Source organism: Camellia sinensis, chromosome 6 (assembly GCF_055761805.1).
Source record: "Camellia sinensis isolate YWXY chromosome 6, ASM5576180v1, whole genome shotgun sequence".
NCBI classification, from domain to species: Eukaryota; Viridiplantae; Streptophyta; class Magnoliopsida; order Ericales; family Theaceae; genus Camellia; species Camellia sinensis.
The window spans coordinates 177,244,250-177,270,977 of record NC_138966.1 but is presented as its reverse complement, the minus strand read 5'-3'; the positions used below and the strand labels follow the sequence as shown (position 1 = coordinate 177,270,977).

Genomic DNA, 26,728 nt, shown 5'->3' with positions numbered 1-26,728 from the left:
TTCATACATTATACCCACACACATTACAGTATTTTAAGTCCAGCCAACAGAATTAAAACAAGTCATACATATACATAGAACTAACAGAACTTGAACACATGACACTTCGGAAACCTCCACGTGAGGCACAATGGTTGGCTGACAACAGGACACAGATCCAGACAAAAGCCTTCAGGCTTGGGCTTCAGACTGCTCACCTATACATATATATACACACAATGAGCTAAAGCCCAATGAATAATATTAAGGTAAAGGGGTTAGTGAATGAAATCCGAACATATCATAAGCGGAAAACAGATCATAACATAGTCATTTCCATATCATGACATAATAATGGTACATCCCATAGAACACATCACAGAACGTCTTCCGACTAGAGTAATCGGTTCCGGATACCGATTAAACACATATCACCACAATGAAGTGGTTAACGAGATCTCGTAAACACAAGAATGTCATGGACCCGCATTTTCATGCCGTCCCCCATGACTTGGGACTATCTATGGATGCCATAATAGATTTCAAATACAGAATATTCGTTCACAAAAACAGATATCATTTCAGAAAACATAGCTTATCACATTTCATTTGGAACATAATTCATATAAACGTATCTTTACGATAACGTTACTCACAGTGGTTCCAGTAAGCGGTCAATCAATCCTCGAGTCTTGACCTACAATCACAAAATACATAACACAAGTACGTCTTATCATTACACATTCAAGTGGCCATTAAAGCTTAGCTTTTACTACATTGATTCTTGTTCTTCCTTAACACATTTCTTAAAACACACTCTTGAATCTCATAACTTAGTACATTCTTTTCTTAGCGTGTTTCTAACCCATAACCTCATTACTATGGCTTAATTAAGGCTTAGGAATGCCTAAGATGCAATGAGGATGCCAAAACATGCCTTGGAACACTTAGGCAAAATTTCTGAAAATAAGGTCCACGCTCGAGCGTAGCTTTCCTCGCTCGAGCGGACATGCAAAATGTGAATGGTCACTCGAGCGCACATTCCTTCGCTCGAGCGATCTACAAAAGACATGAAACTTCTAGGAGCTTGCAATTCACGCTCGAGCGGACTTTTAGTCCCTCGAGCGGAGTGCATGCACTCAGACTGGTCGCTTGAGCGTGAACTCCCATGCTTGAGCGTAGATACAAATTCTGGAATTTCCAGATTGCACCTTCAAGCTCAAAACTCGAATTCCAACCTTCAAAACACATCTCTTGGGCTCTAAAACTTGAGATAACATATTAAACTTGTAGAACATGAAGAATTTAGAATCATTTCATAAAATCATGGCCCAAGAGTTTGTTAAAAACTCACAATTTCAACTTAAAACATAATGAATGTTCATGAACACAACATGCATGTAAAATCTTTTCTTCAAACCTCATGAAACTAGCAAATTGAGCTCATAAGCTCCATGCATGTAAGAAATTCTTCCCAAAACATGATTTTAAGTGAAGGAACATGATATTTCAAACATGGATGATATGAATCATGCTCTAAATGATGAAATTAAACTAAACTAAGCATGCATGTATGAATTAGCTCTAAATACATCATCCTTGGTCCAATTCTTGTACATAATCACAAATTTTTCTTGAAATGATCTACTTGATGGTTAAAAGTCATAATTAAGTCTTAAATCCTCACCTAGAGTCTTCAATTAGTTAGGTACTAGCACAATCTTTAATAAATTCAAGCTATAACCTTCAATTCTTCTTCAATCTCTTCATTTCTCTCTCTAGAATTGTGCTCCCTCTCTCTCTAAAATGTTTCACCAGATTTTAGCACTAAGGGGCAAAAGGATTGAGCTCAAAAATAAGCTTAAGGCTCACATATAAAGCTATGATGCTAAAATACACTAATTAGAACATAAGGCTTGCCAAACGCGACTTAACGAATCAGACTGAATCAATTTTTTAATAAAACTTGCTATATGGTTCTAAAAATTCCAAATAACATATTGGTGGAGTTAATTTTGGTTTCGTATGCCGATAAGGCTTTCAATTTACATATTAAAGTGAATTCCAGACAGATATTTCTACAAGTAACAGATAGTAAGCCGAATATCATACAAATCACATAATAAACCCATAATTTATTTTATTCACTTAATTAACATCCTTAACTACCGATTAGTGGCTAATTGTGGATCAGGGTTATTACAGTCTCCCCACCTTAAAAAGTTTAGTCCTCCAAGCTCAAGTTATCTTATATCAAAAGAAATGATGTCCATCAAAATATAACTGCAATTCTTTACAAAACAGAAGCATAACCATAATCATGAATATGCTCATAACCCAATCTCGACCTTAGCTTCGTACCGAAACAGAATCACAAATCATATACAGAGATTAGGATTCGTATTAAAACAGAGTCTTATACGCATTCAGATTTTAATCAGAAACAAATTCATATACATGTTCATATTCACATTCTTGTCCAGATCATATACAGACAGGAATCATAAGTCATGATTAAGTTTACGTGATACATCCATTAGCATTAACAGAACAGAACGTATACACGTGAGGTTACGAATAACCAGTTCCATAAAGGAACCTCCAGATCCGGGCAACAGAACAGATACAGAACAGAAGCTGAGCCCCCATGACGGGGCCTCCGGTACGGGTAACAGAGTGCTGGCAGATTAAGTTCCATAAAAGAACCTCCGATACCGGATAACAGCTAACATACATCACATGATGCTAAGGATGTCACGAATAGATATAAGAAATTGGACAATCATTCATTGTACAGAACATATCACTTTAGAAAACAAATCTCATTTTATCACACAAAAAATAAATACAGTTGGACATAACTTTATTAAGTTATTACACTCATTACTTATCAAGTACTTATCAGGGTCATAGATTCACACTGTTTCCCATTATTAAGTCACAGAGACTTGATTTACTCACTCCCGAGTCATCCATCCGGCCCTTGTTCGATTTGGTTTTCAATCCGGTAATCTTATTACAGTTAATCCAGGTCATTCTGAAGTTATCATTCATATACTATTCATCAGCCTCAGTTTCCACAGATTTAATCATACTATGTGTCAATACAGAAGCAGTCTTACTGATTACATACACCCCTAGGTAGTCAGAGTTTATAATCAAACCAGTCTGTTTTCACAAATCCCATCAGTTTTGAAGTACAGTAATACCAAAGCAATCATTCTCTAGTCAAACAAGTTCAAGGTCAAAACGGTAATACCGGGTAATTAATCACATGTCCTATATACAGTATTCCCATATTCCCCAAGCACAAGTTACCAAAGTTCATAATCTCATTAACGTGTTTTCCCAATCGGTTACAGGCATATAGTAAGAAGCTATTCGTAATCACATAGTCTACCGTTGACGGTTCACATTCTTCCTAAGGGTTCAAGATTGATTCTAATTCTCATTCGGTTAGTTCCCTTAGCAACACGGCCCTGTTATTCAATCATAAGCAATTCACAATCCCCCATAATGTAATCAATCAGATAATAGCTCTCAATAAGGGTCTCCTCAAATCAAATCAATGAAAGTTCAACCAGGTCATAGCAGATGCAAGTTCTACCCAGTCATATCAAGTCCAAGTTCAAGCGTGAGTTATCAAACAGAAGTTCTCTCAGGTAAACAAAGGTCTCATCAAACCATAGTTCTATCACATTAGATCAGGTAAAGGTTCTAGCCTTATTATTTCCAAACGAGATATATTAATTCTATAGTTCATACTCCATTCGCTTAGGTGCATAGTCAGTAGTTCTACAGTTGTTCCAAGTTCCTCGGTTCTCAAATCACGTCAGAGTTATGTACCACAATAGTTCATATCGAAGAGTTTAGGTCAAATACAATGTTACATTCTCCCAGTAAGTTCACATGTGGGTGCACAGGTATGTAATTGTTCATATCAAGAAGTGGGTTTCAAAGCGTTCATTAATCACAGTCCGACCCCACTAATTCTTCCAGGTTTATAATTCGACATAACATAATTAGTCACTATCAATGTTTTCACTAGTTCCATAATAATATAATTTCAGTAAATGAAGTCTTACTTCTTCAGATATCAAGTAGGAAAATTTTCATCGGTTCAAATCGTTTAGTCTTTAAGTTAGTGCAAATCTTAGCGATACTCTAATAATAATTTCCTTTTTAGCAACCTCGGTTGAGTTCTAAATGATTCCAACATATGGGTTCCATCTTAATCAAATAACATACATACATAACTGGTAACAAAACATGGGATGAATTGAGTTCATCAATCAAAATCTTTCAAAGCCTTTAGGGCTGATTACTAACATATACATAACACAAATGATGACATTCTTGACAAAACAGAGGAATAACCGCCCCGGAATCGAAGCACACCCGTTCATGGCTGTCGGTGGCCGACCCGGAATCGGTTAGACAACCCACCCGTACAAGACCGTTGGTGGCAGAACATAACCCACCTGTACAAGACCGTCGGTGGTACCATCCGTACATGACCGTCGGTGGCAAAGAGATATCTCAACAAAGGTGCTACATAAGCTTAACGTCCCCTAGCATGAAAGGAGCTTTCAAGAATGTCATCAAAACAAAGCTAACACTTGATGCAAAAACTAATGGGTAATCATTCATGCTAGATTAAATACTCTTCCAAAACAAAGCAAAGCAAAACTTTATCAAAACATTATAACACAACTTTATTTAAAAACAAACACCCACACATAAACTGTTAACTTCAAGCAGTCCTCCTTGTACATAAGTACTATCCTTAACCAATTAAATTATTTAAGCTTTCTCTTAAGTTTTAGGATAGTCTTTTATTTAATGCTCCAACTTCTCACATTTCCAGTAATTCGATGACACAGTCCCCGATAGATCTTGTGACGTATAACATACTAGGATAGCTTACTTCTCTTACAACCTTACCTGGAATTGCTCGTCTTTCCTGCCACAAAATTTTGAGTTTTCTCCTTTGGTTCACTTTTCACTTCCATACTTAATTCTCCCTTTTGATCTTGCTATGTGCGGTAGGATTCACAGCTTTCACTACGTTCTCTAGTACTTCTTGTACTTAACCTCATCACTCTGATAAAGACTCAATTTCCACTTCATCCATACTTTTTTTTTTTCACCACCTCCTCCTATTGACGGAAGGAAAGGGTTACACACAAGAAAATGGTTGACAATACTAGGGTTGATTCATTGACTTAAATTATATTACAAAGTGTATGCAAGTAGACATACACACACAGACATATAAGGATGCTGGTAGGGTGACCTATTCATTCCTAAGGAATTTACCAAGAATTTTTGATTCGAAGCACGCTGGCTAAACGTGATTCCAATCAGACTTTCAAGGTCATTCTACAAAGGCATGAGACTCTACAGTTTACTATTCCACATAATAGGTTCCCACTAAAATGTACTATCTTACATATCAAATGACTTCTCTCGTCCTCAATCACCATAGTTCTACGCATTTCGTTGATCATCAAATTCCTCAATTTTCCAAGTATTCACATAGTCCAGTTTAACATATAATGCATATAGCTTCCATGACCTTCATTGAAGATTCTAATTTTGCATAATACTGTGCTTCCACAGATCAACATGCCTATTCTCACCAATGCTTTAGTCAAACCCTTGATTCCCTTATAACATTAGACATTTCACAACATTTCTTAACTTTTAGCCTCATCGCTAAGCTTGTTAAACACATTTGAGTTTCCCCTATAACCATCACAATTCCTTAACAGCTCATAAAACTCAGCTTCAACACCTAAACATATCACACAAATGTGAATACATAATCTTGAATGCACAATTACTACTTATTTCCCATATGCATGAAACTTAAATTCGTTCTAGACATTCCAATGCTTAATGGACACGTGTGTGAGGTATTATCTCGTGCTCTGATACCACTCTGTCATGACCCAAACCCGCCCCTATAGGTTTAGCATCGTAACCGGCCAGTAATCCTTGGACTACCGAAGGCCTCTGAACAGATTAACAAGATTAAGGGGCTAGCGGAAGCAAATACATAAATATAATTGTCCAATGAGTTGTGTTGACTTATATGAAACGGAATATTTAAAAACTTTATATACATAAATCAAAATCATTCATACATTATATCCACACACATTACAGTATATTAAGTCCAGCTAACAGAATTAAAACAAGTCATACATATACATAGAACCAACAGAACTTGAACACAGGACACTTCGGGAACCTCCACGTGAGGCACAATGGTTGGCTGACAACAGGACACAGATCCAGACAAAAGCCTTCAGGCTCGGGCTCTAGAATGCTCACCTATACATATATATACACACAATGAGCTAAAGCCCAATGAATAACATTAAGGTAAAGGGGTTAGTGAATGAAATCCGAACATATCATAAGCGGAAAACAGATCATAACATAGTCATTTCCATATCATGACATAATAATGGTACATCCCATAGAACACATCACAGAACGTCTTCCGACTAGAGTAATCGGTTCCGGATACCGATTAAACACATATCACCACAATGAAGTGGTTAACGAGATCTCGTAAACACAAGAATGTCATGGACCCGCATTTTCATGCCGTCCCCCATGACTTGGGACTATCTATGGATGCCATAATAGATTTCAAATACAGAATATTCGTTCACAAAAACAGATATCATTTCAGAAAACATAGCTTATCACATTTCATTTGGAACATAATTCATATAAACGTATCTTTACGATAACGTTACTCACAGTGGTTCCAGTAAGCGGTCAATCAATCCTCGAGTCTTGACCTACAATCACAAAATACATAACACAAGTACGTCTTATCATTACACATTCAAGTGGCCATTAAGGCTTAGCTTTCACTACATTGATTCTTGTTCTTCCTTAACACATTTCTTAAAACACACTCTTGAATCTCATAACTTAGTACATTCTTTTCTTAGCGTGTTTCTAACCCATAACCTCATTACTATGGCTTAATTAAGGCTTAGGAATGCCTAAGATGCAATGAGGATGCCAAAACATGCCTTGGAACACTTAGGCAAAATTTCTGAAAATAAGGTCCACGCTCGAGCGTAGCTTTCCTCGCTTGAACGGGCATGCAAAATGTGAATGGTCGTTCGAGCGCACATTCCTTCGCTCGAGCGATCTGCAAAAGATATGAAACTTCTAGGAGCTTGCAATTCACGCTTGAGCGGACTTTTAGTCGCTCGAGCGGAGTGCACGCACACAAACTGGTCGCTCGAGCGTGAACTCCCACGCTTAAGCGTAGATGCAAATTCTGGAATTTCCAGATTGCACCTTCAAGCTCAAAACTCGAATTCCAACCTTCAAAACACATCTCTTGGGCCCCAAAACTTGAGATAACATAGTAAACTTGTAGAACATGAAGAATTTAGGATCATTTCATAAAATCATGGCCCAAGAGTTTGTTAAAAACTCACAATTTCAACTTAAAACATGATGAATGTTCATGAACATAACATGCATGTAAAATCTTTTCTTCAAACCTCATGAAACTAGCAAATTGAGCTCATAAGCTCCATGCATGTAAGAAATTCTTCCCCAAACATGATTTTAAGTGAAAGAACATGATATTTCAAACATGGATGATATGAATCATGCTCTAAATGATGAAATTAAACTAAACTAAGCATGCATGTATGAATTAGCTCTAAATACATCATCCTTGGTCCAATTCTTGTACATAATCACAAATTCTTCTTGAAATGATCTACTTGATGGTTAAAAGTCATAATTAAGTCTTAAATCCTTACCTAGAGTCTTTAATTAGCTAGGTACTAGCACAATCTTTAATAAATTCAAGCTATAACCTTCAATTCTTCTTCAATCTCTTCCTTTCTCTCTCTAGAATTGTGCTCCCTCTCTTTCTCGAAAATGTTTCACCAGATTTTAGCACTAAGGGGCAAAATGATTGAGCTCAAAAATGAGCTTAAGGCTCACATATAAAGCTATGATGCTAAAATACACTAATTAGAACATAAGGCTTGCCAAACGCGACTTAACGAATCAGACTAAATCAATTTTTTAATAAAACTTGCCATATGGTTCTAAAAATTCCAAATAACATATTGTTGGAGTCAATTTTGGTTTCGGATGCCGATAAGGCTTTCAATTTACATATTAAAATGAATTCCAAACATATATTTCTACAAGTAATAGATAGTAAGCCAAATATCATGCAAATCACATAATAAATCCATAATTTATTTTATTCACTTAATTAACATCCTTAACTACCGATTAGTGGCTAATTGTGGATCAGGGTTATTACAGGCCATCAACTCTGAGCCTGGTCACGTGCTTGTTCACCTACATACATAATATAAATAGTGAGTTGAAGTCCACTGAATAATAACAAAGCAAAGAATTTTAATGAATGATAACCAGCACAGACTGCAAATCTCATGGTAAATCAGAATCATAATCAAGTAGCAAAAACAGAGTCATAGCCTTATTCCTATTCAAATCATGTGTGGTATATCTATTAGCATAAACATGTCTCTTTGGTCAAGCATATCAAGTTCCATAAAGGAACCTCCGGTACCGAGTAGCATATCTCATACATCGGCCACGGTATTATTTCTCCCGAGCGAGGGCTTGGGCCACGGTATTATCCCCCGGGCTAGGGCCTCATGACCATAAGCCACAGTATTATGTCCCCTAGGCGAGGGCCTCTGCTAAGGATACCACAATTACATTCCAAGAAAATTGGACAATCATTCATTCATACAAAACATAACATTTCAGAAAACTTATCATTTCATATCATTAGAAAATAATTAAAGTCAAACATAACTTTACAGAGTTATTACTCACAGATAACCGGTAGCTCCAAATAAACGGCAAAGTTGGCAATTCACCTAACCTGAGGTGCGTGACCTACATAATATGACAGATTCATACATTGAAATACACATTTGGATTGTACATAACTTATTTCATTTGTTCTTAGTGTGTTTCTAGCCTTTAACCTCATTATAGAGTCTTAAACATGGCCTATGAATGCCTAGAATGAAACGAGGATGCTAAAGTGCACTTGGAACACTTAATCAAAATTTTGTTGAAATAGGAGTCTCGCTTGAGCGTAGCTTTCTTCGCTCGAGCGGACATACCGAATGTGAGTTGTCGCTCGAGCACACACTCCTTTGCTCGAGCGGTCTGCAAATTGTGAAAAAGTTCTAGTTGCATGCAATTTTCGCTCGACGGTCGCTCGAGCATAAGACACAAGTCTTCGCTCGAGCGCAAGTCTTATCGCTCGAGCGTGCTTCCAAACACACAAACTTCTGAAAGCATGCAATTTATGCTCGAGCAAACCTTTTTTTGCTCGAGCGGAAGTGTGAAAATAAAGGTGGTCGCTCTAGCGTAGAATCCTTCGCTCGAGCGTGGAAGCAAAATTCTGGATTTTCCAGATTTGCTCTCAAAGTTCAAAACATGAATCCAACACTCCAAACTCATCCTTATGGGCCAAAATTCTGAAAACATTTAGAAAGTCACAAAACATCGTGATTTAAAGATCATTTCATGAAATCAAGGCCCAAAAGCATGCCAATTGTTCATAATTTCAACTTAAACCTTATGGATGTTCAAAAAACATGACATGCACGAAATGATTGAGTTTCAAATCCCCAAATCATGATCAAATGAAATGGGAGGATGTAAAACATGATGAATTTCTATAACTAAGCTCAATTTATGGCATGCATGAGAGGACTTCATAGTGAACATGCTCCAAATGTATTGAAATGTACATGCATGTATGAATTGATCTTCCTCTCTACTTTTTAAGCTTGATTCCTATATCTCTTAGCTCAATTTACTTGAATTCATGGATGAATTAACTTAATTTCAAGACTAGAGACTTGGCTTCTTACCTTTCATGCTCAATTGGGTCTTAGGTGCTCAATTCTTGAGCTAGATGATCAAATTTCCAAAGTTTCTTATTCTTGCCTTGCAACTCCTTTTAATTGAGTTCAATCCTCAAGCCTAAGACCAAATCTTCCTACTCTCTCCCTCTCCTCACATTTGTAGCTCCAAAAGAGTGTAGTGAGGGTGTATGAGTGCATAGAAAGTCCACTAATGCCTTAGTTTGGCTTGGTTACTAGTTTAATTAATTAAAATTAAATAAGTAGGCATTAACTTAATCGAATTTAATCGTTTCAAATCGAAATTTAATTAAACCTATCATAAGGTTCTAAAAATTCCAAATAACACGTAAATTAAATCAATTTCTGTATTGGATGTCGATAAGGCCTTCAATTTGCAAACCAACACAAAATCATGAACAGATCTTTCTACGACAATAGATATAAATGCATATAAAGCAACACACTCATGTAGTCAATTTAGAATTTCATCCTATTTATTTATTTAGCATAATTAATTATGAATCAGTGTTAATCGTGGGTCGGGATTGTTACATAAACAACACCATCCAATAGGGGTGTTCAAAATAACTAGAGAATCGAAGAACCGAACCAAATTGACCTCTTTGGTTCTGGGTCTTCAAATTGGTTTGGTTTGGTTTTTTAATGCATTGGTTTGGTTTCGGGTCTTCAAATTGTCAAACCGATAGGATTGGATTGATTTTTGGTTTAGGCATTATCTAAACAAAACCAACCTAAGAATTGAATCTATATATGTATATATATATTTTTTAATTTGTTTTTATTATATTGACATTGTTAATGTACACTAAACCTAACCCACTAACCTAACCCACTACATCCACTCCACTAAACCTAACACACTTACCATCTCCACTACCACCCACCACCTCCACTACCATCCACTACCACCACTCACCTACCTCACACCTCTCCTATATAATAGCTTGTAATATACAAAATCTAAATACAACAATCTTGTAACAACATCTATCAATAAACATCAATCAATAATACATAAATTCTTACATGGTATCAGAGCAAGGTTAAGACCTTAGTATTTCTCGCTTCACCGGCGGGCGGCAACCTTGCCTTGGCCGCCCGCCGGACCTCAACCTATTCCGCTTATTTTCTACACATACCTTGACTTCTTCAACATTTTCTTACACCCCTCCTCCGCTATGTCGGCGGCGGCACCCGCATCATCGTCTAGCCTCTATCGCCGTTCACCTTACCTCTCCGGTTACCTACCGCAACCAACACCACCTCGCTGCCGCCATCCACTTCTCCACCACCACCTGCGGTTTCATCTCCCCCGCTACCATTCTCTCTCTCGGTTTTGGGGTGTTGCTCTCTCCCCAAACCCATGACCAAACCCAGTTCTCTCACACTGAAAGAACACACACAGCATTACACCAAACCCAGCTTTCTCACTCTCAACCACTTACCCACTGCAGTTATAAATATATTAGATCTATAATCGTGGGCCACTCTTTCTAGTTTTGCGAAACCAATTCAAAAAAAAAAAAAAAAAAAAAAAAGAAGAAGAAGAAGAAGAAGAAGAAGAAGAGGGTTACCCACGTTATTTCCCACTTTTCTTTTCTTTTAATATATATATATATGTATTAAAATCTTGCCTCATCAAACCAAAACCATGTGCACCCACTCTCCCAATCCACCACATGGCCAACCGACTCACAATAATATATCTTATCCCAACTTTCATCATTAACCACACCAGCACTCACTTCTCTCTTTTTTATTTCTTTATTTTACACACTTTTCCACGGAAAGTGAGCCAGCTCTTTTTAAATAATTTTTCATAATATTTTTTTTTACAAAAAAAAAAAAAAAAAAAAAAACAACCAAAACCAAACAATTTCCAATTTGCACAACAAACCATATTTTATTCATCTCAGAGATCAACCCCGATCACATTTTTTACACACAAACAAAAACAAAAACAAAAAAAAAAAAAAAAAAAAAAAAAAAACAAATTGTTTTCTTTTCTGCAGACAACCACCACATCTACAGGCCGGATTTTTTTCTCTACTCTGCCGCCGGTCTTTTCTTCTTGCCCCCGTCCTGGGCGGCCCTTGCCGGTGTTGCCTCCGTATTTCCCATTCCATTGGGCACGATCACTACTCCCTGCTCCTCCACTGCAGCATATGGCGGACCTCCAAATCGGAACATCACGGTGGCCTTCTGCTTCAGCTCCTTGTTTTCTGCCCTTAGCACGCTTATCTCTGCTCGCGCATCCTTATACATACGTTGGAGCAGAGCCAGCTGGGAGTTTAACTGCTGCACCTCATTTGCCCTACTTTGCAGCCGGTTCGACAGGTTTGTCACCGCAGTCATGGTTTCCACACATGACTTCAAAGTATACTGATTGGCCTCCACATCCGACTGCACAGCCATTTTTTGCTCCACCGACCGCATCGGAAAGTTCAACGGCGCAAAACCGGCAGTGTTTGGTTGAGGTTCACGGGACACCGCACCCGTTATCTCTCTTGTTGACTCGTTGAGGTCGGGAAAGAGAGTCAGCAGACCACGGGACGACGAAGCCATTTTCTCTCGCAATAGAGTGTTACAGACTCTCTCTCTCTCTCAGCACAACAGTGTTACAGCCTCTCTCTCTCAGAAACGGCAGAATTTTTCAGAGGATTTCGCCAGTTTTTTGCTTCTGCCTCGGCCTCAGGCTCTGTCTTGGTTAAATAGCCGAGGCAGCCACGCGCATCGCGCGCCTCTTGACGCCAGACAAACGGGCACGCCAGCCAAGGCACTCACGTGCCTCGCCATCATTTTGGCACGCCTTTTGATGAATCAGGCACGCCTTTTGATGGCACGCCTTTTGACAGATTGGGCACACCTTTTGAGGGCACGACTTTTGAGGGCTCGATATCTACATCCATGTATATTTTTTGGGCAGCCTATATACACACTCATACAGTGTCTTCTACACCGGTCAGCTTTATCAATTCCTTTTCAACCTCAAATAGGTTTCTATCTTCACACCTATTTGAGTTTGAGGGGGGGTTATACACAGTATCATGTATAAGTCGCTCATGGCGTACTCCCTAAGTAAGTCGCCCCCTTGGTGCACCACCACAACCTATTCTACATTGGTCCGACATGACCCCATAAACTGTCCCGACATTGATTCCGGTCAGCTTCTACAACGGTCCGACATGACCCCGTAAACTGTCTGCTCCAACGGTCCGACATGACCCCATAAACTGTCTTCTACAACGGTCCGACATGACCCCCTAAACTGTCTTCTACAACGGTCTGACACGACCACACAGTGTCTGCTACATCGGTCCGACATGACCCCGTAAACTGTCTTCTACAACGGTCCGACATGACCCCGTAAACTGTCCTGCTACATCGGTCCGACATGACCCTGTAAACTGTCTTCTACAACGGTCCGACATGACCCCATAAACTGTCTTCTACAACGGTCTGACACGACCACACAGTGTCTGCTACATCGGTCCGACATGACCCCGTAAACTGTCTTCTACAACGGTCCGACATGACCCCATAAACTGTCTTCTACAACGGTCTGACACGACCACACAGTGTCTGCTACATCGGTCCGACATGACCCCGTAAACTGTCTTCTACAACGGTCCGACATGACCCCGTAAACTGTTCTGCTACATCGGTCCGATATGACCCCGTAAACTGTCTTCTACAACGGTCCGACATGACCCCATAAACTGTCTTCTACAACGGTCTGACACGACCACACAGTGTCTGCTACAACGGTCCGACATGACCCCGTAAACTGTCTGCTGCAACGGTCCGACACGACCATACAGTGTCTCCTATCCCATTTTTTAATTGTCAGCTTATTTTTCTGTTTTGTTACTCTCTCCAAACTCAAGTTGGCTAGTACCTATCCTCCTTGAGTTTGAGGGGGGCTGTTAATGTACACTAAACCTAACCCACTAACCTAACCCACTACATCCACTCCACTAAACCTAACACACTTACCATCTCCACTACCACCCACCACCTCCACTACCATCCACTACCACCACTCACCTACCTCACACCTCTCCTATATAATAGCTTGTAATATACAAAATCTAAATACAACAATCTTGTAACAACATCTATCAATAAACATCAATCAATAATACATAAATTCTTACAGACATGTTTTTATATTACCATGGTCTATATGTTATTTCAAATTCTTATTTCATTAAGTCTGTGCAATTAAACAAATTTTGAATGATTGGTCCAAGAGTAATAAACTATACTTCAACGTAAATAATTTAGTTTACTGACAAGGTAAATGATTTAGTGTGGAGAATAAGAGAACTCATGAACCGTATGTATGTGTATTATGAAATGTTAGACTCTGCTTCAAGTTCTTCTTTAAATAGGATGAGTCAAAGTTCAAATAAAATAGAAGTTGATAAGCTCATGATAGTAGTTGTGGTGATATTGTGAAGTCTCTTAAATCTGAATTTTTGAAGAACTTGGAAGAAGAAGAAAATATTGATGCAAAATCAGAGGTAGACAAATTAAAAGAAAATATTGATTCAATTATTTTTAATATAATGAAATCTTGGTTCCAAATTGAATCAACCCGACCTACATTGGATTGGTTTGAATTAGTTCTAATGTATGATTGGTTTGATTCTGGATCCAAAAATTTGAAACCGATCATGATTGAATTGGTTCCAAATACTACAAGAAAAAACACCTTTGGCGACTAAATTTTTAGTCGCCAAAGGTCCTATTTTAGTCGCCAAATGTCAAAATTTCACTTTTCCCGACTAAAAAGTTTAGTCGCCCGTGTTGTCGCCAATAAACGGTCGCGAATGCCTTCGGCGACTAAAACACTGTTAGTCGCCAATATATATGTCTTCAGCGACTAAAGATTTCGTCGCCAATAGTCAATTTCTTTATTATAAATTATACCTTTGCCGACTAAACTGTTAGTCGCCAATAGTTCATTTTTATTTTATTATTTATACCTTTGGCGACCATTCACTTTAGTCGCTGAAAGTATTTTTTTTTTTGCCTCCGCTGCTCCCAACAGGTTTCGAACTTGCGACGTCCCTTTGCACACGCGAAACCCTTTGCACAACACTCCATCCACTATGCCAGTACATCATCACATGATCATATATGCAATATATATTATTTATATACTATATTAACCGCAATTAATACAAAATAATATTTATAAATATAATTTTTGTCAAAAAATAAATTATTTACTAAAAAAAAATTAGGCGACTTTTGGCGACTAAAACCATTTTTTAGTTGCTAATTGTATTATTTTGGGCTACTAATTATTTATTTGTCGCTAAAAAAACAAGTTCTCAATTAAAAATCAGCACTTTTGGCGACTAAACAGAAATTTCGTCGCCAAAACCACTACTTTGGGCGACTAAAATGGATTTTCGTCGGCAAAACCCCCACTTTCAGCGACTAAATTGTTTTTAGTCGGCAAAACTGCTATAATCAGCGACTAAACCTGTTTTTAGTCGCCAAAACCATACCTTTTCGCTACTAAATTATTTTAGTCGCTAAAAATCGTGACTTTTGGCTACTAAACAAACTTTAGTCGCTGAAAACCCTATATTAGGCGGCAAAACTTCCTTTTAGTCGCTAAAAACATGCTGTTCGGCGACTAAACCCTTTTAGTCGCTAAAAACTTGCTTTTCGGCGACAAATTCCAATTTAGTCGCCATTTCATGCACTTTCAGTGACGAAATTTCATGTTTTGGTCGCCATTTCTGTTTTTTGTTGTAGTGAAAATTAGGCCTCGTTTGGGAACAGGCTAATTTAGTAATTTTTTGGCTATTTGACTAAAATTTGAGTTAAAAAAAACTAGTATGTTTAGGATGACTTTTTGACTTTTTACAAAAAGATGTGCAAAAAGTAGAGAGAAAAGAGAATCTTTGGCTGTGTTTGGTTGTGCTTTTGAAATGTGATTCTACATGCTAGTTTCAGCTCCATGTTTGGTAAGAGTTTTGTAATTAATTTTTCAAAACTCTGCCGAAAGCTCTGTCCATTCTTCGCGTTTCTTGTATTTTTTTTGGCCAGGGGAAGACCGCCCGGTCGTCTCTAGGGACTACCACCCGGACGTCCTTGGGGACATCCACTCGGATGTCCTCTGTTGTACAGATTTTTTTTTTTTTTTTTTTTTTTTTTTTTTTTTTTGCAATTGATTTATATAATTGGGAAAAATATTTTCTGAATATTTTTTAATTTTTAATGTGCTTTAAAATAATTTTGAGTTGTATGTTTAGTTAGGAGTTGTAAATTTTTGTATCACATATCAAATATCACATCAACAATTCCCCACTCAAATCAAACTTCTTTTCCAAAACTATTTTCAAAACTCTTTACCAAACAAATTTTCTACACTCAAATCATAATTTTACAACACACAAACTCAAAATAAAACTCATACTCTCAAATCACATTTACAAAACACAACCAAACACAACTTTTGACTTTTTGGTATGAATTGTTAGCTTTTTAACTAATTTAGTAATTTTTTGACTCTTTAACTAAAATGAAGGATTCCCCAACGAGGCCTTAATATCAAATTGAACCAAACCGACTCACGAGCACCCTACTGTCCAGTCTACTTGTAAACCGGAAAGGAGCTGCCTATAAAAAAAATAGAGATAAAATTACCAAGTATAGCAAACATCATTAATAATTTCAATTGCACAACTAGTATATGCTCAGTCTAAAAGAAAAATATATAATTATATGAGTTAAAGAGATCCTCTTTCCGGGAAATTGCAAGCTAGGCAATTTTGAATAACTAGTACGGCCCTTGAACTATTCTACAACTCTTTTGACTTGGCAGAACATCTATAAATAGCCCCCCCACCCTTACCCTTCTTTTACAAACACACACTTGAGCTTTGGTATCTCAATTCAAAACAAAACAACAAAACAAAACAGAGGAGGGGGAGAGAGAGAGAGAGGCAGATCAGCAGAGTGAGTTCCAGAAAGAACAAACTAGGATGGGGAGAGCTCCTTGTTGTGAGAAGATGGGACTGAAGAAAGGACCATGGACAGCTGAAGAAGATCAACTTTTGATCGCTTTCATACGACAACACGGCCATGGAAACTGGCGTGCTCTTCCTAAGCAAGCTGGTAATTAACTACCTATATATATATCCCCATCTAGATATATATACGGCAAAGAAATACATTAATTTGTATTTCTTAAAACAATTCAAACTTTTTATTTTTTAAAGAAACTTGAAAAAGTTCTTCTTCAAACTGTTGAACCTACAAAAATAAAATGATACGAAAATTTACCAGTGGTTTCAAACTTTTCGTTATTTTTGTTTCAGAAAACTTGAAAAACAAAAGCGAAGAGAATAAAACACAACCAGACATGCCAAATTTTTGTTTCCCCTAGTGCATAAAGTGCTTGCAAATCCCACTTATTTCTTTTGCAAAAAAAAATAAATAATGCATCAGTTTCAGTTTCAGTTTCAGTTTAAGTTTTTTTTTTTTTTTTTTTTTTTTTTTTTTTTTTTTTTTGAACTGGCTTCAGTTTCAGTTTGCTACTTATTTTTTTATCTTTGCATTTAACTAACAAGATATATATATACATAATTATATAAAGTCAAGTTGATTATACAAATTTCAATCACTTCTTATTACAAGTTTCTCTTGAAATAAAGTGACTAAATTGTATTTTTTTTACTTGATTTTGTTTAGGCCTATTGAGATGTGGAAAAAGTTGCAGACTGAGGTGGACCAACTACTTGAGACCAGACATTAAGAGAGGGAATTTCAGTAAAGAAGAAGAGGATACAATCATCAACTTACACGAAATGCTTGGGAATAGGTGTGTGTTTTTCCCTGCACTGTCTCTCATTAATTCAATTTTTTGGGAAACCATGTAATTCTCTTGGCCATGAATCAAACACCACCACATACTGATGACATATGGGTCCTCACGTTCAATCACATTGATTTCGAGAAATGTACCTATGAAAAATAATATTAATAACAATAAATTTTGATCAGAAACATATATATGAAAAATAATATTAATAATAATAAAATCTGATCAGCAACATATATATGAAAAATTATTAGGTGTTTGAAGCAACGCTCCATTTTATTTATTGATTGATATTTCATTATATTATTTTTCAAAAATACCAACATAAAAGTAATAAATTTTATTGTTTAAATCAACAATTATCAATTTATCATTTTCCTATATAATATATAGTTATAGACATCTTAGTCTTATTTTGATTACACTGAAAGTGTTAAACAATGTCGACATTGATTGTTACGGCCGCCGTAGTTGAATTTGATGAGGCCACACAGTAACTGCTTTCTTAATCAAATAACTAATTATCAATATGCTGTTTAATCCATATGTTGTGTATGTTGAAATTCATAGTTATATAAACTAAAATATAATTTAATCAGATGCTTTCATATAAACCAAATGACATTAATACTAATATCTATGCATAGATCATATCTTATTAGGCTTTTGTGCACTCTTAATAGTCATAGTTATATAAACTAAAATATAATTTAATCAGATGCTTTCATATAAACCAAATGACATTAATACTAATATCTATGCATAGATCATATCTTATATATTAGGCTTTTGTGCACTCTTAATAGTCATAGTTATATAAATTAAAATATAATTTAATCAGATGCTTTCATGTATGTTACCCTCTAGGGCCACTATAAATTAAACAAATATATAGCTAAACTTAATGACAAACTCCTGTAATTTTCTTATATGAACATATTTTTGTCCATTTTCAGATGGTCTGCAATCGCAGCAAGATTACCTGGTCGGACCGACAATGAGATTAAAAATGTTTGGCACACCCACTTGAAGAAAAGGCTCAAAAATTACCAAAGCACCTCCAACACCAAAGGACAAACAGTGACAGAGCCCAAATGCGATTCCAATGCCTCAAGTGAATCCAACACCATGAATTCGGGTTTTGAGAGTTCTGAGTATGCATCAGTTTCCCCACAAGATTCTTCTAGTGAACTCTCATCGGTCACAGACTTAACTGGCTTACCAAACAACGTAGTCATTAAGGACGAAACAATGGACACATCTGAGACATTTCCTCAAATTGATGAAAGGTTTTGGTCCGAAGAATTATCAACCGGCAATTCCACCATGCAATCGGACTTTGCTGGTTCCGCCGAGGAGTTACAATTTCAATTTCCATTATCTTCATCAATGACTGCTTCTATTGGTTCAATGGAACATGTCGATGAGTACAACTTCAATATTGATGATGACATGGAGTTTTGGTATAACCTTCTTATTAAAGTTGGTGGTTTACCAGAATTATCAGAAATCTGAGCAGTATTTTTCTTTGTATTAAATGTAGCAAATATTAGAAAATTTGAATATTCTTGATACATTTGACCATTAAAGAGGAGTTAAGATCCTCTCCTTAAGCTCCCTTCTCGCATCCCTACTTGCAACGGTGAAGATGTACTTTGAGTTGATCTAATAGTTCATATTTGACTATTTAAAAATAAAAAAATAATAAAATAAATACTTTTCCCGCTTAAATCTAGACCATTAGATGAACTCAAAATGTATCTCTACCATTGCAAGTAGGGAGGTAAGGAGAAAATATAAGGAGAGCATCTCAACTCGTTAAAGGGGGGCGGCAAAGTCCAAACCCAGTTGTCCAAGTCCAAAAGCTATAGTGTCATTTTGTCAATAAAACAAAAAGCAAGTCCTTGGTGGTGAATATTGTTTTTATAAAGCAAGTGTACCTGAGTGGTGAGTTGAAGGGCCAAAGGGAAAATAAAAAAGTTATTGACTTGCAAATTTTTTTGTATACAGATGTATTTGAGGCTTTAGTGGGGTAAATAGGGTGTAGAGATAAAAAAATTGTAGGTTAGAAGAGCCCTATGAGCCATCTTTGAGTTGTATAACGATTATGATGATGATGATAATGAAAAAAACAAATTTGCTTCTCTTTTCATTTGTGCCTATGGATTAAATATTAATTTAAAATTTTATTATATTTTATTATCAGAACTTAATAAAGATTATTTGTCCATGTATAATTTCTTGTGAAGTATTTATTACGAAGTGAATTTATAAGAAGTCATCATAGTAGAACAATTTTTTTATTCTACACATAAATGAATCAAGTCGAGTCAAGTTGAATAGGGAATGTTCGAACTTGGTTTGAAAAAATAGAAATATATTTTTAAACTTGATTTGTTAGCTCATCTATAACAAACTTTAATTGAGTTGAGTAACTCTGATTTTTTTTTTTGTTTTATTTTTAAATTTATGTAGTTGTGTAATGTGTATATATTTATCTTGGAGTCGTAAGTTTAAAAAAATAATCACGATGTTGGTTCTATTTTTTTGAATTTTTTTTTTTCAAAAAGTAATTTGAAAACTCTGTTTTGAAAAAGAATCTTTGTTTGGTTTTTAAAAACAACAATGCTAGAGGGTCACAAAATCAGTGGCTCAAATGGCTCAAAACTGTCAAAACGACGTCGTTTTGGGCACAAAACGACGTCGTTTTGTGCACAAAACGACGCAAAACGACGTCGTTTTGACAGTTTTGAGCCATTTGAGCCACTGATTTTGTGGCCCTCAAACATTTTCCTTTTAAAAAATGGAAAAAGACTCGTAACTCGAAATTATTTAGCTCGAGAGTGGCTAGGAATGGCAAAGGGGCGGGGCGGGGCCGGGGACTACCCTCCCCGTCCCCGATCCCCGAAGGCTCAAAAATCCCCGTCCCCGCCCCCGATCCCCGGCGGGGGAACCCATCAACTCCCCGTCCCCGTCCCCTAACGGGGATCGGGTTTTCCCGACCCCGAAAAATCCCCGAGTTTTATTTTGAATTTTGTTCAACACAACAACAAAACAATATATATCACTATGTTTCATCATCATCAACAAATCAACACAGACCAGATCACACACAGATTTAATACAGGAAAAAAAAATTAATCTGAAAAAAAAAAATATTTTCAACAACAATATGTTTCATCATCATCAACAAATCAAAAAAATTTAATCTGAAAAAAAAATATCTATTTTCAACAACAATACGAGAGAGACAGATCTGAGTACACAGATCAGATCACAGAGAGAGAGAGAGAGAGACAGAGAGCTAACAGATCTAACAAATCTGAGTTTAGATCTAACAGATTTGAGTGAGATCGACAGTGGCTGGCTGGCTGGCTTCGGTGGTGGTGACAGAGACAGACCTGCGGCGGTGGCTTCGGTGGTGGTGAGAGACAGACCTGCGGCGGTGGCGGTGGCCATGAGGAATAAAGAGACGAAGTGGAGAGAGAGAGAAACGAGGTGAGAAGAAGAGAGAGAGAGGAGGTCGGGGACAGCGGTGGTGGTGGTGTCACCGTGTCGGTGACTGAGAGTGAGAGAGTTGATAGAGAAGAACGAGAGTTGAGAGAGAGTGATGGAGAGAAAAACGAGAGACAGAGAGTTGAGAGAGTGGAAGGAGACGAACCAAAGAGGGAAAGAGAGAAATGAGAGTTAAGAGCAAGAGATACATGAGAGAGAGAGATATAAATTTATAATACAACTAATAGGTAGCACGCGGGGAAGCTTCGGGGAAATTTCGGGGCGGGGCGGGGCGGGGCCGGGGGGCGGGGCAGAGAAATTAATCCCCGTCCTTGGCCCGAAAATTATTGGGGATGTATTTTTCAATACCAGCCCCGGCCCTATGGGGAATAATTTTCGGGGAAAAACCTATTTATCGGGACGGGGCGGTCCGGGTCCCCGTCGGGCCGGGTTGATATTGCCATCCCTAAGAGTGGCCCGAAAAACATATCTTCTCTTCTCTCTTCTCTAACAACTACCTCTATCCGAAGCTAAAAACCATTCTCTCTCATCTGCTCTCATTTTAGTCTCTTCTCTCTTCTTTCAACTTGCTAAAAATCCGAAACTAAAAAGCAGGTTGATTCTCTTCTCTCTTCTTTCAACCTGCTAAAAATCAACCTACTTCCCAAAAAATCAACCATTCTCTCATCCGAAGCTAAAATTATACCTGGGGTCTTAAGAGGCTAAAATGGAAGCCATTGTTGGGAAGATCTCTCTCTCTCTCTCTCTCTCTCTCTCTCTCTCTCTCGGTGGGTGGGTTTGATTTGTGTTTGATTGGTGGGTGGGTGGGTTTGACTTTGATTTTGATTTTAGTTTTGTTATGCGTTTCATAGTTTTTAGAGAGAGAAAGTGGGTTTGCTTCAATATTGTGATGGATTTGGTAGTTTTTAGGGAAAGAAAGTAGAGGAAGAAGAAGATGAAGGAGGTTTTGGCCAGAGACAGAAGGATATGCAGAAGTATATGAGATCCATACATGATAATAATGATGGTCAGGAGTCTCCATCTCCACAGTTATCTCAACCAAGTTTGAATCGAAACATCTTGAGGAATAAGAAATAAATTTATTAAATATTAAAAACCAAATGAAGATTTAACTTCAGAAAACAACAAAAGAAGTAGAAGAAGATAAGCAGAGAGAGATAACAGAGACGAAGCCGGAAAAGGAAGACGAAGACGGAAAGGAGGAGAAGAAAAAAAAAAATGCAAAACGACGTCGGTTTGTATTTTCAAGTCATTCGAGCAGTGCAATTTTCGAGCTACGAATCGTTGTTGTTAAAAAATATATCATTGCAATTTCAAATTTCCCTCCAATTTAAGGAGAGAGACAATTTAAGAAAAAAATTGTCACATCAAAAAATATTCTCATTTTAGTTATATATATATAAACATACTATATATGTATGAAAATATAATTTGATATGTACCCATTTATGAATACATATCCTATCATTAATTGTGTGACTTTATTTCCGAATTGACATTAAAAAAAATTATAAATTTATGTTTAAATTTACGATTTACAAAATTTTCTGCATAACATTTATGAAAATTTAATTTTGAGAAAGAAATTTTTTTTAATGCCAATTTGGAAATTTTTTTTACGTTTTCTGTGGTTGAAATGAGTGAAAATTTTATAATAAAGTCACACATTTAATAGTACGATATGTACTCATAAATAACTACATACCAAATTATATTTTCATACATATATATATATATAAAAGATGAGAGTACTTTTTCATGTGACATTTTTTTTTTTAAAATTGTCTCTCTCCTTAAATTAAAGGAAAACTTCAATTTTAAAAGTCCTCAAAATATCATTGTTATTTTCAAAAGAGAAATGTTTGAGGGTCACAATTTTTGTAGTCACAATGGCTCAAAACTGTCAAAACGACATCGTTTTGGGTGCAAAACATGTCAAAACGACGTCGTTTTGACAGTTTTAAGTCATTGTGGCCACAAAAATTGTGACCCTCTAACATTGTTGTTTTCAAAATTGTCTCTCTCCTTAAAATCATCTACATATCATTTTGAAAAGTGAACTGAGTTTTTGGAATAATCAAACGAATACTCTAAAATTTTCAAAAAAACAAGGTGGAAAAACCACAACCAAACATAACTTTTCAAACATTTTTAAGTTTGACTTGTTAAATCAATCTCAAAACATGACTCGAGCTCCAATGCTGTTGATTTGATTGTGATTTGATGGAAAAAATAAGGTTGCATCCGATAGAGTTTTCGAATTATGATTTAAGAAAAAAAAAATTATTTAGTTATAAGTTTTGAAAAAAAAAAATTAAATTGAGTTTTGAAATTTTGATGTGACATATGAAATGAAAAAAATTGTTTAGTTATGAGTTTTGAAAACTCTTTTAAAATTTAATTCAAAAAAATAATTTGTCATTTTGATTTAAAAAAATAATTTCTATAATTAAAAAATATTAAAAACAAATATAATTTTTTTTTTTCAAATAACAAGTGGCAATTGGAAATTGCAAAAAAAAAAAAAAATGTATTGTTCCGGTCAACGGGGTGAATGGTCTGGACATCCAAGAGGATGTCTGGGGCGGACAACCGAGTAGATCAAAAATTCAAAAAATTTCTGCTTTACCGAACATGTTTTTAAAATGTGTCTTAAAATTGATTTGGAATCATAATTTGAAAACTTTTACTGAACATAACATTAGAATATAATGGTGAAATTAGTTTTAGAAAGTCTTACCAACCAGAGCTCAACTCTATCTTAATGGAAAAGTTCCCAATTTTGAAAAATCAACATTTTCTTAATATGTTGGTGGAAAAATTCCAGTTTTCTTAGTATGTTGAAGGAGGACAAGTAATTAAAGTGTAAGTTATCAAAATGAAAATAGTCAAGCTGGACCAGCATACAAATGTGACATTTAATACTTGCAATTGGTGAAAATTATAGGAATGGACCTCTGGGGCCTTCATAACCATTAACTGACTTGGTGACTTTCTTTTGCAGACTACCACTTTCTTTACCATCTTATTCTTTGCTAAGAAAAGTTTAGGTAGAAATTCACTGGATCTGGATGTGTTCCTTAAAACTCTCTCTTTTCCTTTGAAGGCCTCACTGGATTTTATTGGTCCCTTTTTTTTTTTTTTTCTTTATTTCTTTATTTTTTTAATCAACAATACAAATATATATCTGGCTTATTCCTAAGGGCTGGGACAAGGAGAGCCCGCTAAGTGGCACAACAAATAGCCAGATAAAACAAATGGCAAAGTGCAATAAAAAATATATACAATCTTTTTAAATAGTTTTAATATATCTTAAGAACACACATTACCAAAATTCTTTAATTAATAGGTACTGCCTTTTTTAATCAAAATTTTCAATTTGCTCTCATTCGTCTTATTTTCATGTACGCAGTACTCAATAATCTTATTCATCTACCTCTTTAGTAGTGGAAGGTTCTTCCTGAGAAGCCCACAAGAACTACGGCCCAAGCCCAACCCAAAAGCTTAAGCCCGCCAAGGCTTGTATACCAATGAGGCGATGTTATTATATACCTCTTTTACTAATGGAAGGTTGTTCCTGAGAAGCCCACAAGGACCACGGCCCAAGCCCAACCCAAAAGCATAAGCCCGCCAAGGCTTATATACCACGCTTGGTACCTATGCAGTAAAGCCTTTTGGAAAGCAGAGTTTTTACTCGAAAAAAGTTAAAAATTATTACCAATCCCGATTGGTAGCTCGAAATCAACACGGCTCGAATGGCCTGAGACCAAACGACGTCGTTTTCGATTTTTTTTTCTCTCTCTTTGAAGATGAGGAAAAAAGATGAAGAACAGAGAGAGAAACAGGAAGATGGGTTCATCTTCATCAACAACAACACAGAGAGAGGAACAGAGTTCATCTTCATCATCAACAACACAGAGATCTTCATCAATATCAACATCTTCATCAACAACAACATAGAGATCTTCATCAATATCAACATCAACAACATCTTCATCATCATCAACATCATTGCAACAACATCATCATCATCTTTATCATCTTCAACATCATCATCATCTTCATCAACAAAAAAAAAAAAAATTAACTTTAATCCTCAAATTCAGATCTACTGAAGAATTAAAAATCCATGGTTCGGTTCCTCTTTTCTGTGAAGAAGAAGGAGCTGGGTCTGATGATGATGATGGGTCTGATGATTTGGAACCGAACCAAGGAGCTGGGTCTGGTGAAGAATTAAGAAGAAGAAGAAGAAGGAGTTGGGTCTGATGAAAATCCGTGGGATTCGATCTTCCTTTTCCTCTTTTCCTCTTCTCCTCTTCTCTCTTCTCTCTCTCTCCCCTCGTCTCTTCTCTCCCTCTGTATTTCAACGCACAGAGAAAGAAAGAAAAGAAAAGAAAAAATACCCAAAACAATGTCGTTTTGGGTATTCGGACCAATTTCGAGCCAACAAATTCAAGCAACGGATCATTTTTCAATTACTACAAAACTCTCAAATCATTCTCTCAATCTTTTTGTACATTTTTTCATAAATAAATTAAAAAAATATTTAAAAAGCCTTTCTGTAGTTTTTTTCATAAAAAATTTAAAAACTATTGAAAAGCCAATTTCCAAACACTCCCGAGTGATGTGGAAATATGGCTAAATCCCTATAAAGAGTTTGAAAGCATGCATTATTTTATATTTTCAGTTTTTAAAAATCAAAATTAATTTTTTGATATTTTCTAAAACACGAGTTATTTTTTTTAAAAAATATTGAAAATAATTGAAAATTTTGCATTTAAATAAGAATAATTCAAAATAATTACTCTAGTTTCATGTACTTGCATATGAATCTGCCTCCAGTGCATGTCAGAGTACTTGTCTGAAACAACTCTTATTTGCTCTGACTTGTGATTGCATAATAATAAAAAGCACTATTTGCAGACAAATAATTTTTAAAACTTACTTAAATTATTTCTACCCAATAAAATAAAACAAAGAAGACGATTTTATGTACTCAACAAGTTTACCATAAAAATAAAAGAAATCATGTTCTCATCACTACTGGAATTGATAGGAGTGGTCTAAGAATCCGTGACACCACATAGCCTCTGTTTGGCAAGTTGGTTCTTGGGCTTTTTTGGCTATTTTAGCCACAAAAGACAAAATAGACTATTTTAGCCATAACAAACAAAACATCACATCTAACCCATAATCATTACATTCTTCTCTCACAAAAAAACTCAAAAAAGCTAAAAAGCCAAAAAGCCCTTCCCAAACCAAGCTTTTAAGCCCAGGCTAAAATAGCCAAAAAAGCCAAAAAAGCCAAAAAGCCAACCCACTTCCCAAACGGAGGCATAATGTGCCGTCAAGTATTGTGTCAAAAATCATGATTGTAAGGGTTGGTTTGGGATGTTCTAAAAAAGTGCACTTTTTGACTTATTGGCTTATATGGGTGGGGTTTGGG

General features: G+C 36.3%; 1 protein-coding gene across 1 annotated transcript; it reads left to right on the top strand.

Annotated features, from left to right (window-relative positions):
* Window positions 1-16,809: 16,809 nt before the first annotated feature.
* On the top strand, window positions 16,810-19,918 carry LOC114279627 (transcription factor MYB30). Its single transcript, XM_028221899.2, has 3 exons — window positions 16,810-17,060; window positions 17,637-17,766; window positions 18,723-19,918. The coding sequence occupies exons 1-3, from the start codon at window positions 16,928-16,930 to the stop codon at window positions 19,279-19,281; spliced, it is 822 nt and encodes a 273-aa protein (XP_028077700.2). The 5' UTR covers window positions 16,810-16,927; the 3' UTR covers window positions 19,282-19,918.
* The last annotated feature ends 6,810 nt before the right edge of the window (window positions 19,919-26,728 follow it).